We start from the raw sequence: 13261 nt of genomic DNA, 5'->3' as shown, positions 1-13261 counted from the left end.
GTCGTTTTCTGTTTAAAAATTATTAATAATTGATAGTACTTTTGGTTTTGGGACTCCTGATGTGATTGTTTACCTAGAATTATTATTAGTGCTAGATATGATATATTTAGAAATGACACGTGCCATCCTAGGATTAATTATAGGTCTTCATCAAAATTCAACAGAAAAAATCTTAAACATGAAATTAAATTAAAATAAAATTAAAAGGAGTGCACATTCGAACATGGGAGTCCAATTACTGAAATAATTTAGTCATGCTTGGTCACGAGGAGTTTTGTGGTGTCGTTGATCTGGCCCCACGAATCTCAATCACATGATCCATATGTCATTAAATAATCAACACTGGCTGGCCGTTGGATTATTTGGTTGGTGGACTCCTCGTGGTGATCCAAGTTCCATCATGATCCATGCATGATAAGTACACTCTCACCTGATCACTAAAAAATTTAAGTCTAAATTAGTGATCAAAATATTCGATAATTAAAACTCACACCAAGTCAAATACAGTAGATAAGTAAATATATGATTAAAAAAAAAAAAGATTTTAATTAATATATGAATTTAGCAAATAAAAATATTTTTTTATAATAAAAAAACTCAGATTGTAAATTTATAATTACAAGAGAGACATGTATTATAGTGTTATATTAGGAGTTAACGACTTTTTAGTTTTTACTATCTAAATAATGGTTTAATGATACTTTTTTATTCATAAACTTTTAAAATACCATTTTTTTGTAAAAAGAAAATATACTTTTCAATTTACGCGACAAATAGAGAGCAAACTCGATCTATTCTTTTAGGGCTTTTGAAGATAGGAGGTTAGTGAGTCTTTTGTTGATGAAAGGTTGGATTTTAGTGGTCATAATTGATCAGAATTTGACTTGGAATGGGCAGTTGCACAAACTCTAATTGCTCAATTGTCGACGATTGGTGGGATCGATAGGAGTAAAGTTTGAGGGATTTTGGAGAGTGATGACTTGGGAAGAGAATGGTGGTGGTATGAAATTGCAACGATACCAGCATCAACCGATGATTGATGGAGTTAGTGGGAAGCTGTTATTAAATATATTTTTTTAGATGAAAAAATGATATTTTAAAAGTTAAGAGGTGAAAAAGTGTCATTAAGGTATTATTTGAGTGGCAAAAAGTCGTTACTCTTATATGATAAAGACGTGAGTTTTAAGCAAGAGTAAACGACAGATTCCCACCCAAGGTTTGATAAAATCCTAAGTTGGTACCCCAAGTTCTATTTATTCCAGATTCCCACCCTTAAAGTAACGAAAAATGGTTAGATATAACGGCTCAGAGGTAAATTGGTCATTTTGCAGAGGAGGCGCACATTAGCAGATCGTCGCCCTAACAAAGCTCCGGCGCACGTTAGCCAACACCACTGTCGACGTTTTTCGCTCTTTTCCGGCGATTCTTCCACCCAAAATCACCCTTGTCACCACCATTTGAACCCTCATCCCCCCCTCTACAAAACCGTACCCTTCACAACCTCTCATCACTCTTCGATCGCCAGCCACGACAACTGCCACAGGTGACTGGTTTTCATCGTTCTCTACCGGCGAATGGCCATTAAACGATTGTTGGGGACATAGGAGTTTTGTAGATTTGGAGATGCTAGTTGCAATGGTGATGTCTAATTGCATTTTCGTCATCGGAATCTAGCAAAGAACGACGAAAACCTAAGCTTGACGGCGTCGACGATTGGAGGGCCCAATGAGTCGGGAACCAAAGGGGTTTTGGACGACAGACGATGGGGAAGGTGATAGAGGTGACTAGGGGGTTCGCCGCCATCGGAAACAACCCAAATCCGGTGAAAACCGAGACGGTACGTAGTCACTGAGGGTGTAATTGAAGTAATTTCAAAATAAGATGGTTAATTTTATAATTTTAGTAATTTAGGGGTTAAAAATAACTTATCAATTTAGGGTTAAGGGTATTATGGTAATTGCACCCTCACTAAAAATTGTTAACAGTGTTATTTTAAGGGTGAGAATCTAGAATAAATGAAACTTGGGGCACCAACTTTAGATTTCGTCAAACCTTGGGTGGGAATATGTCATTTACTCTTTAAGCAATTTAATTATATCACCATCTCATAATCATATTATAATGTCGGTGGACGTCGCTTGATTCGACCACAAGGATGTTTTTAATGCTTATTGATCGTTTTAATCATTCGAAGCATCTAACGGTTGAAAACTTGAAACGGGGATAAGATAATTAAAATATTATGAATCAAAAGATAACTTATTGAAGAAGGTGAGAAGATTAATTAATTAGCATAAAGTATAGACCAATTATCATGTCTTGCTACTAAAAGTAGATTAATTTTCTGTAAGCAAATTAAGTTGTCTCATTCATGTATTTGGTAGCCGAAAAGGGAAGTAAAACCAAACTAAAGAGCAGCTGGCAATGAATTGGAAATTAATTAGTTGATTATGGGTCACTAATCTGGTTTTAGTTATTGAAGCTTGACATGTAACTGCATAGAAATGAAGTTGAGTCCAATACATATCGATAACTATTAATTAGTGACTTAATCAATATTAATTAATATATTACTTTTGAAATTCCAACTAACAACTTATAATTTTGTTGTGAACAGTATGAACAAATACAATAGGGTCATCATGCTAGAAAATCCTTTTATTACTGAAGAAAAGGGTTTCATCAAGGGGGGATTTTGACACATAAAATTAAGGATTATACTGTTTTGATGCATAATATTATTGGATATGAAGATTATTTATATGGGTAATCCATGGTATTATTATTTGTTTAGGGTAGTTAATAATTCTCTCATGACCTTTTTTCTTGTGGTCGGACGGCAAACCCTTTAACCATTACGGTTAGCTACACCCAAGGGTCTTGTTGAAGTCATAAGAGAGACATCTACCACAATTGTGAAATTACATTGGTTAATTGGGTTTGTAGGGTATTCCGTGATCTTGAGAATTATGCGGGCTTGGCTGACAAGTGTACTCAGATACCTCGGTTATTAATTCTCCCGTGGATAATTTGGTTGTAAATGGGAATTTGGCTACTCAGGACCATTAAAGGCCCAATTTTACATCATGTGTACAATGCAAGGCCCAATTTACTCTTGAATGGGAATTGGGCTGAGCTGCATATTAATTTCTTTTGTTTCTTTTATTTTATTATTTTCTCATTATTTTGGGGAAGTGATTTTTAGATCCCATATTTCTTTTGAGTAATGTTATAGTCACCGAATTCATGCACCGAATGAAATGATGCAATCTTGACCGTTTATTAATATTAACTTATAATTAATCAACGGTCAGGATTTTATCACATCATTCGGTGCATAAATTTGGTGTGTAACTTTCGATGACTGTATTATTTCCCATTTCTTTTTGATTTCTCCCCTGTCTTCCACAATAGATAGGGTATAATCGTATTTAGAAAGTAAATATTAACAATGGTGGTTTTTATACGTATTCAAAAATCCGAGAAAAAAATTATAAATATATTCATAATTTGACGCTAGATTTGAGATCTTTTAATATAATTTTATAAAGTCGTCAGCTTTTAAAACGCTCCAAACTAATAAAGAAATCTCGAAAAGTAGATTAAATGGTAGTTGTGTTTGCTTTAGGTTTAGAAGGATATGAGATTTGAAAATTAATTCATGCCATAAAGAAGAAATATTAAGCAATTTTGACTCTAATTGACCTAATTTTATTTAATTTTTTAATAACTGCAAATATAAAACTTTGAATTAAAGTATGGATGGAAAAGAATAATTTTTCTTTATTATTACATATAGAAGATGGGGGCTAAAGGAAAAAAAAAAAAAAAAAGTTCCCATATTATTCTGCTAAGATGTGTAAGTCAGTGTCACTAATCTACGATGGATAAGATTGTAGAGTGGGAATTTGGCAAGGCAGACCCATTAAAGGCCCAATTCCATATGACGTGTACAATTCCAGGCCCGAATTACTCTTGAATGGGAATTGGGCTGAACTGATATTTTGTTTTGTCTCCTTTATTTTTTATGGATGACATGTCGTCTATGGTGTCTTAGTGTCACCGACATGCAACATAGTAATGAGGACAACGAACTATTGGAACCTGCCTAACATGAATACGTTTTCTACGTTATTGTTTTGGAAGGAAGCCGGTAAAGGCAAAAATCTAAAATACCACAACTAATATATCAAACTTTTGAATTTTCTCTCATCTATTTTATATTTGAATATTAAAATTTTTGTGTGTTCATGTATATATAATCATCCAACAAGGATATATCACCGGTGTTTTAAAACTTGGCCTGGTCTTATTGGTTGAATTGGGACCCAGAGTCTTCACTGGACTGGGTTATCAATTTTACTATTCATCTCAAACCCCCTCAAAATTAGGACGATGATTGACGAACAATTGGTGGCTATGATGTTGGGGTTTTTGAATAGTAAGAGCCAATGAGTCAATAGGTGGCGATAGAGTTGGTTCCCGGTGAGTGAAAAGACCGAAAATCGCGCCATTGATCGACGAGGCGAATGAGGATGGGGTGAGATGAGTTTTGATTATGAGGCTTAGGGGAGAGTTTTCATGGTGGTGTGACATGGTGTGTGTTTTTGATACCGTAAATAGGTTCTATTTGGCTTGGTTTTCGATGCCAGTGGTGTAATTTTAGATGTTTTTACAAGATTTCAAACTTGTATGGACTTATGTGTAATTTTTAGGGTTATTTTTGTTAGATTTTAAATTTTTTACACCAATTTTTTCCATCCATCAAACTGGTTAAACCGGTCATTTTGTTTTCTGATCACTTTGCCGAGTTTCACACAGGGCCGGGTCTTAAAACCTTGTATATCACGTCAATATGTACGACACATTCCCTATCAAGTAATTTATGCACATTAAATGCAAGAAAAAATTGTTTATATCGTTAAAATAACATTATTATGATGCAGTAGACTGTCTCAACTAAAACCATTGATTGATGGAATGCACATGCATCGGTGAATTCTAATAAGAAAGGCCTACTAATGTCATCTACTTTGAAAATCTTCCATCACTGTAAACTTTATTAAATATATACAGAACATAGTCTAATATTCATATTATACTGGAAAAAAAAAAAATGAAGTATAATTTAATTTTTATATCTAAGAGATCACTATTTGATTGAAAAGTGCTGGATCCCTTATTAATGCAGAAACATACACGAAAGATTCAGAGTCAAAATTAAACCTTGTACTCCAAGGAATCAAGGTTCAGATACCGAAGCTTTTGACACCAACCAGTCAATATGCAATGCCTCACAGTCAAACTACACTGAAAATGATGAAACATTAATTAGTTCTCTTCCCGTTTCAACAATTAAAACTCTGCCAAATGTTAATCGATCTTGCTCGTCTTCTTCCATACAGATTAGTTCCATGAACATGAACATGATATTGGGTTTACTCTGCAACAAAAAAGGGCAAACGTAAGATTACCATTAGTCTATTTAAAGACTCCTTTATGATCGATTAAAAAAAAAAAAGGAAATTGGGGGTGGGGGGCGGAGCTATATGGTTACCAGAAACATCTGAGAACATTGATGAGAAGATGAAACATGAAGTTCTCTGGATGGAGGAGTTGGGGTCGAACCATGCGCTCTAAGTTCAAGTTTCGAGGGAGAAGATTACTGTAATAGAGTAGAGTTGTGATGGAGGCTGCTGGATGAGCCACTACTTCTGTAAATAGCGCCAATAATGATCTGAACAACACTGGCATAATAGCCTGCAAAAATATTAATAACAAAAATAACATAAATTATAATTGCAGAGAGATCTTATAACTTACCATGCTTAAGTGTGAGGAAAATAGGTGCAGTTTTGAAGAGAAATCATGGTGGGGTGGGAGAGAATTTTGTCATCAGAGAGAGAGAGAGATAGAGGGAGGTGGTTGGTACTTGGTTGTTTTTGTTGAGTAGAGTGATTAAAATATTGTTGAAGAGCTACTCTTCTTCAGCTGATGTTCATACCTACTCTTCTATGGGGTGTTATTTTTTACTTTTTTAAAACGGAAGAATTTGATAGGCTCTTAAATTTATGTATGTGTCAGTTACATGCAAACTGCAAAAAGGGTGGCTGAGAAACCCAAATTCCTGGGCTTAAATGCTAGCAGCAGAATTGGGGCATTGGGCTAATCGTCACAGCTGCGCCTGTACATATCCACAAAGGTCACGTCACAACTCACAACTTTAGGCCTCGAGGCCTATTGTCTTTTTCTGCTCCTGGCTGGCTCAGACAGGGACTAAAAGAATACAACATTTTCTTTTTGATAAAAAAATCCTAGGTCTCTCAAAATCCAAACTCACTCCTGAAGTACTTGGCTGGTTAAATTTTATCTTTTATCTTTTTACTGGTTGATTGAGTAAACTTGCAAACGAATGCATTATGAATTATTTATTCGTTAAATTAAAATTTTCCTGTTACGCATTCAACCAAATACTTTAAGTCACTCATAACAATAAAAGCCTTTACATGTATTTTGGATAAATGATGCTTACGACGAAGTTCAAAAGTAAATCCGTGTAAACTTAGAATCAAAACGAACAATATTCATTTAGCTGGATTTAGAATTTGACAATTGATAAAAGAATGGATTTCTATTCAAAGTGAGGAAACCTAACAAAGATGCAAGGACAACAAGGTCTATAAGGTGAGGAGTTTGTCATATTTCAATTCACTAGTGAATAAGTTTGGGATTCAATTTATGAGGTTGAAGTCCATAAAATGTATTTTCGATGAATGACCCTTTTGTGAAACCCATAAACGGCAGCCTATTCCATCATAATCAAGGACTCATCAGAAATAAACAAAAACATGTTGGTATAATCATTTCCTTTGAACACAATTTGGAATGTTTTTGTTCTGTTAGAGTTGTTGACTACTTCAGCATTAATGGATCACGTAAACGCATTTGAGGGTGTAGGGGGTAGCTCTTCCTGGTGAGCGGGCGGGGGTGTGGGGGGCAGCGTCCCCGACCAGTAGGCGATGTGGGCATTTTTCATGAAGAGCCGTTGAAGGATTTTTTTAAGTTATTAATTCTTTATTGAGTTTGAGCTTATGAATATAAATCTTTATAATACTAAGTTTTAGTCTTTTAAATCTAATATATAAATATACTTTTATCTTGTAATGAGTGATAGCAAATAATAAAATAAATTACTTTCATTGTAAATAAGAGAAATAAAATAGTATTATAATAATATTGACTCAGTTGGATATAAAATATATTAGAGTAAAATCGTACTTATTTCTTCTTTCTATATACTTTTTGTGATTTGTTTTTTTTTTATCTCTCTATTTGTTCACTTTTATTAGAAAAAGCTTCCTTAGATGTATCCATATATTATAATTGATTAAAAAACAGTAGCCTGTTCCATCACCATAAATTTAATTGGTTAAAAAAGAATAGCCCATTCCATCATAATCAAGGACTCCTCAGAAATAAACAAAATCAAGTTGGTATAATCGTTTCCGTAAATGAACACTATTTGGAATGTTCAGTAATTCCCTTCTATAGATTTAACCATACGTCTGACAATGCTGCCGGCTGATTCCCACAGTATCCCCCGCCCCGGCTATGCAACTCGTACCATCACTCGTTTTGTAAATGGCTAGCACAGGAAAAACTCAATTTCTTTTGAGCTTTTCATGCCTCATTCTCTTGATTGGACCTTCTTATTCGGAGACAGACGAATTATTACAAGGCCAAGTGCTGAAAGATGGGGAGGAACTTGTTTTAAATCCAGGAAATTCGGGTTAGGATTCTTTAGCCCTGCTGGCACCACTAACCCCTACTTAGGAATATGGTATGATACGTTTATAGATAAATTTTTCAACATTCAGCCAATGTGGGTTGCCAACAGGAACATTCCCATTTTGGATAAATCCGGAAATCCTTCCATTAATAGCACTGATGGAAATTTGAAAATTCTACATAGCGGAGGAAATCCCATTAATATAAGTTCGGTTCCAGGAGTGCGTTCTGCAAAAGCTGTGCTACTGCAATCAGGCAATTTCGTCCTCTATGAAATGCGTTCAAATGGAACTAGAGGGAAAAAGTTGTGCAAAGTTTTGACTATCCGACTGATACACATTTACCAGGAATGAAACTCGGAATTAACCTGGAAACTAAGGATAAATGGTTTCTGCAGTCATGGATTACAAAAGAATCTCCGGCACAAGGATCATTTACCCTTGGAGTCGACCGGAAAGCCCCGAACCAGCTGACAATCTGTTTGGGTGAGGAAGTCTATTGGACGACAGGGCTTTGGGAAAATGGTCAATTCAGCTCCCCCACTGGTCTTGAATCTTCTGTCTATAACTTCAGTTACACTTCAAGTACACAAGAAATATACTTCAAATATCTGGTAAATAAAGATGTTACTTCGTTGCCGGTGCTGAAAATGGATCCTGATGGTGAATTAAGAGATTACATGGAGAAGAAAGAATTTGGCAATGAGTTTATTTTTAGCAATTCAACCTTGTGTCTATTGCTAAGAAAACATCCAAAAAGATTATTATCATATAGCTGTCTATTGCTAAGGGATAATAAAGTTTTTACAACAAACCACGCAAATAGTAAGGGTAGAAGCAGAGCTATCTTAAATAGGAGAAGCCCAAGAGCTCTTCAGGCTGATAACCTACTTTTATTTCCAGATTATGCATCTATTACAACTGGGGGCCGGAGAGCAGAAACCTAATAAACTAAGATAAACTGTGAAAGACAAATTAAAATAGGATTCCTAGATTTATTAGAGAAGTTGTCCTACACCAATAACAAAGGAACCTGGTGATGGAGCAACCAAGATGAAAACTCTTAAGACATTAAAGATATGAAGCAGGCAGGACGATTATGTGATGACAACACCAGTTATTTTGTTTAACTGATAATTCTGTGCCTAGATAAAGCCTTTTGTATTACCTGATAATTATTTTATGTAATAGTCCATGTTAACATTGTCCCATTATGTGCTAATCTTTTACTTGCCGGCTAATAATCACTATGCATAGGGCTTAGAATATAGTCAGCTCAGTTTAAGATAATCGCCCCTGTCTCCCTCTTCCGTCTAAGCATTTATATTGAACTCATCGACTTTGATGCTGAATAAACATTTGTCAAGACAAAAGCTCAGGCACAAAACAGGACATTTATAAAATCAATTTTTGGCCGATTAATTTCCACCATTTTTTAGAATAAATGTATACAACTCTGCATTTGTGGCGAATCCTTCTGTAAGTCCGAAAGAATTTTAATGGCTATCAAAGGTAGAAGTCAAATCCTTTTGAGCCTCATGATACTTTGGTTGGGGCTATCAAATCCTACAGCAGAAACATTTGCACAAGGCTTTAGACTTGGTCTCAAACTCAGAGATGGGGCAAAGTTGGTTTCAGCTTTTGGGAAATACAGCTTGAAATTTTTTAGCCCCAATAATACAGAAAAACGTTATGTAGGAATATTCTACATGGATGAGGAGGTAGTGTGGGTTGCGAACCGAAACACCCCAATCTTAGATGAATCTGGATGGCTTACAGTTGATGGAGATGGCAATTTAAAAATTTTCCACGGTGGATCTAATTCTATTGCAATAACTTCCTACCAACCATCATGTTGTATAGTTGTTACTCTTCACCAAACTGGGAATCTTGTCCTCCGTAAAATGGATTCAAATGGAACAACAATCAAGATAATGTGGCAAAGTTTTGATTATCCAAGTGATACACTTCTTCCTGGCATGCACGTGGAATCAACTTGCAAACTGGGCACAAATGGTTTCTCCAATCCTGGATTAGTGATAAATCACCGGCACAAGGTTCATTTTCGCTCGGTTTGGATCGGAATTTCACGAACCAGCTTGTCCTCTGGTGGCGTGGGGAAGTCTACCAGACAAGTAAGCTTTGGCTAAATGATCTGTTTAATTCTTCTAATTCTTGGACTCGTGGTAACTACGAATTCAGCTTCACTTCAAATGAAAAGGAAATATATTTCAGTTACTCTCTTATTAGTGAACAATCATTTAAACTACTGAAAATTCTACCTGATGGTAGATTGTCTATTCCGGAGCTTGGTTTTGGTATGCCTCGGAAAGTTCCTACTTGCAGGAGGGATGTTCTTTATTTCCAGTCCAAATATGGTTTCACGTCCAGAGAGGGATTCAAGTTCAAAGAAAGTGAAAACATGAGCCACGCCGATTGTGAATTGAAATGCTGGTTTAATTGTTCTTGTTTTGCCTATGCTACTACAGATTTTGACACCAGCTGCGAGATCTGGGGCAGGGGGCCAATTTTTACAGAAGCTAAATGGGATGATATCAATTCACGGTATATACACATCCTTGAACCCAGAAGTAAGTCTATACTTAAATATTGATAGTTGAGTTCTTATCAAACAAAACAATTCACTCTCCCTGCAAAGGAAACAATATTTCATAACACAAGTACCTTTCAATTGCAGAAATGAAGTTATGGAAGTTGTTGATTATTGTAGTAGGAGCTCCACTTCTAATCCTGCTGTGTTTCTTGTGTTATGGCACATGGAGAAAGTACAAGGCGAAAGGTAAACTAATCTATCAATATATATGTCCTTTCAATGTTAGTATTTCATGTAAATGGGGGAAAGAAATGTGAAGTGAAATCAGCTAAACATGAAACCATGGATCCTGTCCTGAATTGTTACCTGACCGCATGTAAGATTGAACATATAATTAAGTACTGAAAGGATTTCAAATTTTGATATACACGCCGTTAAGATCAGGTCAATATATGATCTAAATTCCCATTACACATTCTAGCATACAACAGGGCAGTCAGTTTGCATAACCTCAAATATTGTTAACATTTTCAGAAAACTAAAGGCAGAGCCTCATATATTTTTATTGCAGAGAAGTGGTGGCTGCCATTAGCTGTTGCAGTAGGAGTAGCATTATTGGTCCCGCTGTTGTGCTACTTATGCTATTTGATACTGAGAAAACTGAAGGCAAAAGGTAGTAAGCTGGAACATGATTACAGGAATAGTTAACATACATGATTGCACAATAATAATATGAGTGATTTCCTTGTATGTTCATTAGTGGATAGCACAACAAACCGAAAGAAGCTAGTAGATGAGCTTGGAGAGAATGCTTTACTTCTTACGGCATATGGCAAAGGAAAAACAAAAGAGATAGATTTGAGCATAAGCCGCGAGTTGAAGATATTTGAATTTCAAACAATTGCAGCTGCTACAGATAATTTCTCAGCTACAAATAAGCTGGGAGAGGGTGGTTTTGGTCCAGTTTATAAGGTAAAGTTATGCAGTTTATTTTATTTTTGATTGTGATATTAGGAATATGATTTGCAATTGTTTGAGAGTCATGATTTCAGGGACAATTAATAGATGGGCAAGAAATAGCAATAAAGAGACTCGCAGGAAGATCAGGACAAGGAATAATGGAGTTCAAGAACGAAACTAAAGTCATTGCAAAACTCCAGCACACTAATCTTGTGAAGCTTTTAGGATGTTCTCTTCATGGAGAAGAAAGGATTTTAGTTTACGAGTATCTGCCTAACAAAAGCTTGGATTTATATATTTTCGGTAAGTCTCTTCACAGATAATTTTGGATTTTGCAGCAACAGTAGCTTTATCATTCATCAGCTATATATATATATATTCATTATACCATTTTTCTTTCTTTATGCTCTGAGACAGATTCTGATAAAAAGAAGTTACTAAATTGGAAGAAACGTTTCAGTATAATCGAAGGAATTGCTCAGGGGCTTCTTTATCTCCATAAGTATTCAAGATTAAGAGTGATTCATAGAGACTTAAAAGCTAGTAACATTTTACTTGATGACCAAATGAATCCAAAAATATCAGATTTTGGCATGGCTAGAATATTTCAGATGAATGAAACAGTAGTAAACACTAACAGAGTTTGTGGAACATAGTAAGTTTCTCGACACTTACAACGGAGCTAGCTTCTTGTATTTGCATACATAAACTTTCTAACTTTTAACATACTACAATTTGCGTTCTTCAGTGGCTATATGTCTCCAGAGTATGCTATGAATGGAATTGTGTCAACTAAAGTTGATGTATTTAGCTTTGGAGTTTTAGTACTGGAAATTGTAAGCAGCAAGAAGAGCAATGGTTGCTATCATGCAGAGAGCCCGCTCAACCTTATAGGATATGTAAGTACCCAAGATAGCCATTGAATTTTAAACATTTTGGATAGTATATACTATCTTACTTAACTAATACCGTGCGATAAACGTCATATTTGTTCAGGCATGGCAGCTGTGGGGAGAAGGTATTGCCTTAGAGCTAATAGATCCAACACTAGATGAATGCTCAAGTAATGAAGTATTGAGATGCCTTCATGTGGGTCTTTTATGCGTTCAAGACCAAGCGAAGGATAGACCAGCGATGCTGGATGTGGTTTCTATGCTAACAAATGAAACTATGCTCCTAGATGATCCAAAACAACCAGCATTTTTTATCAATGTTTCTCCTGAGGAGCCAGACGTTCCTGAAAATCAGCCAGAAAATTGTTCTATAAATGAAGTAACACTTTCAGAGATGGTAGCTAGATAAACATGGTAGTGACATTATTATCTAGGCAGAATTACAAGCACAAACATGAATTCAAATATACTGGTTTTTGATTTATAAGGATGTCGAATCATCCTACGCAAGAATTGTCAGGTTAGTATGTATAAAATTGAGGGTAGGATAGTCTTGTACTTGGCTTGTAACTATATAAACACCTTTACTCTTTGTATTCTATTTTGAGGCCATTCTATCAATATGAAACTCCAACCTCTCTTTTTTTCTTCTCCTTTGATTCTTGATGTCAATTGAATAAGCTAGTCAAAATCCATATAAACTTGTATTCGCTTTGAAAATCTATCAACACTTTGTAAATGAACTGAACAAGCCAGCACCTTCAGAATCGTGTTTGAATGAACTTATTAACGACAAGTGATATAAATCTAACCCTCGTGAACAATCATCCATAAAATGAATAAAAGCCATGCCATTAACTTGTGTCTATTGCTAAAGGATCATGAAGTCTTCAGAAGAAACTTCGCAAAAAGTAAGGCTGATAAGCTATCTTATTCTCAGATTATGCATCTACACCTGGGGGCCAAACAGCAGAAATCTAAAAAACAAGATAAACTAAATAAGAAAACAAATTTAGAAAAAAAAAAAAAAAAAAATAATGTTTGATTGATAATTCCCTACAACAGTA

The 13261-nt window shown here is 35.3% G+C and overlaps 1 protein-coding gene and 1 long non-coding RNA gene across 2 annotated transcripts; one reads left to right on the top strand and one right to left on the bottom strand.

Annotated features, from left to right (window-relative positions):
- Positions 1–5072: 5072 nt before the first annotated feature.
- LOC116108111 lies at positions 5073–5968 on the bottom strand. The gene is made up of 3 exons (XR_004124589.1): positions 5824–5968; positions 5558–5760; positions 5073–5443 (listed from the first exon to the last, which is right to left on the bottom strand). It is a non-coding gene; the product is annotated as an uncharacterized LOC116108111 (long non-coding RNA).
- A 3332-nt stretch (positions 5969–9300) lies between these two features.
- On the top strand, positions 9301–12636 carry LOC116108109 (G-type lectin S-receptor-like serine/threonine-protein kinase CES101). The gene is given in 8 exon segments (XM_031394399.1): positions 9301–9770; positions 9773–10378; positions 10913–11021; positions 11109–11313; positions 11394–11604; positions 11719–11956; positions 12050–12200; positions 12298–12636. Coding segments are annotated over 8 exon segments (2271 nt in total). The 5' UTR covers positions 9301–9325; the 3' UTR covers positions 12604–12636.
- The last annotated feature ends 625 nt before the right edge of the window (positions 12637–13261 follow it).

This window comes from Pistacia vera, unplaced genomic scaffold (assembly GCF_008641045.1).
Source record: "Pistacia vera cultivar Batoury unplaced genomic scaffold, PisVer_v2 Contig553, whole genome shotgun sequence".
NCBI lineage: Eukaryota > Viridiplantae > Streptophyta > Magnoliopsida > Sapindales > Anacardiaceae > Pistacia > Pistacia vera.
The sequence above is the reverse complement of the archived record's forward strand: the minus strand, read 5'-3'. Positions and strand labels throughout refer to the sequence as shown.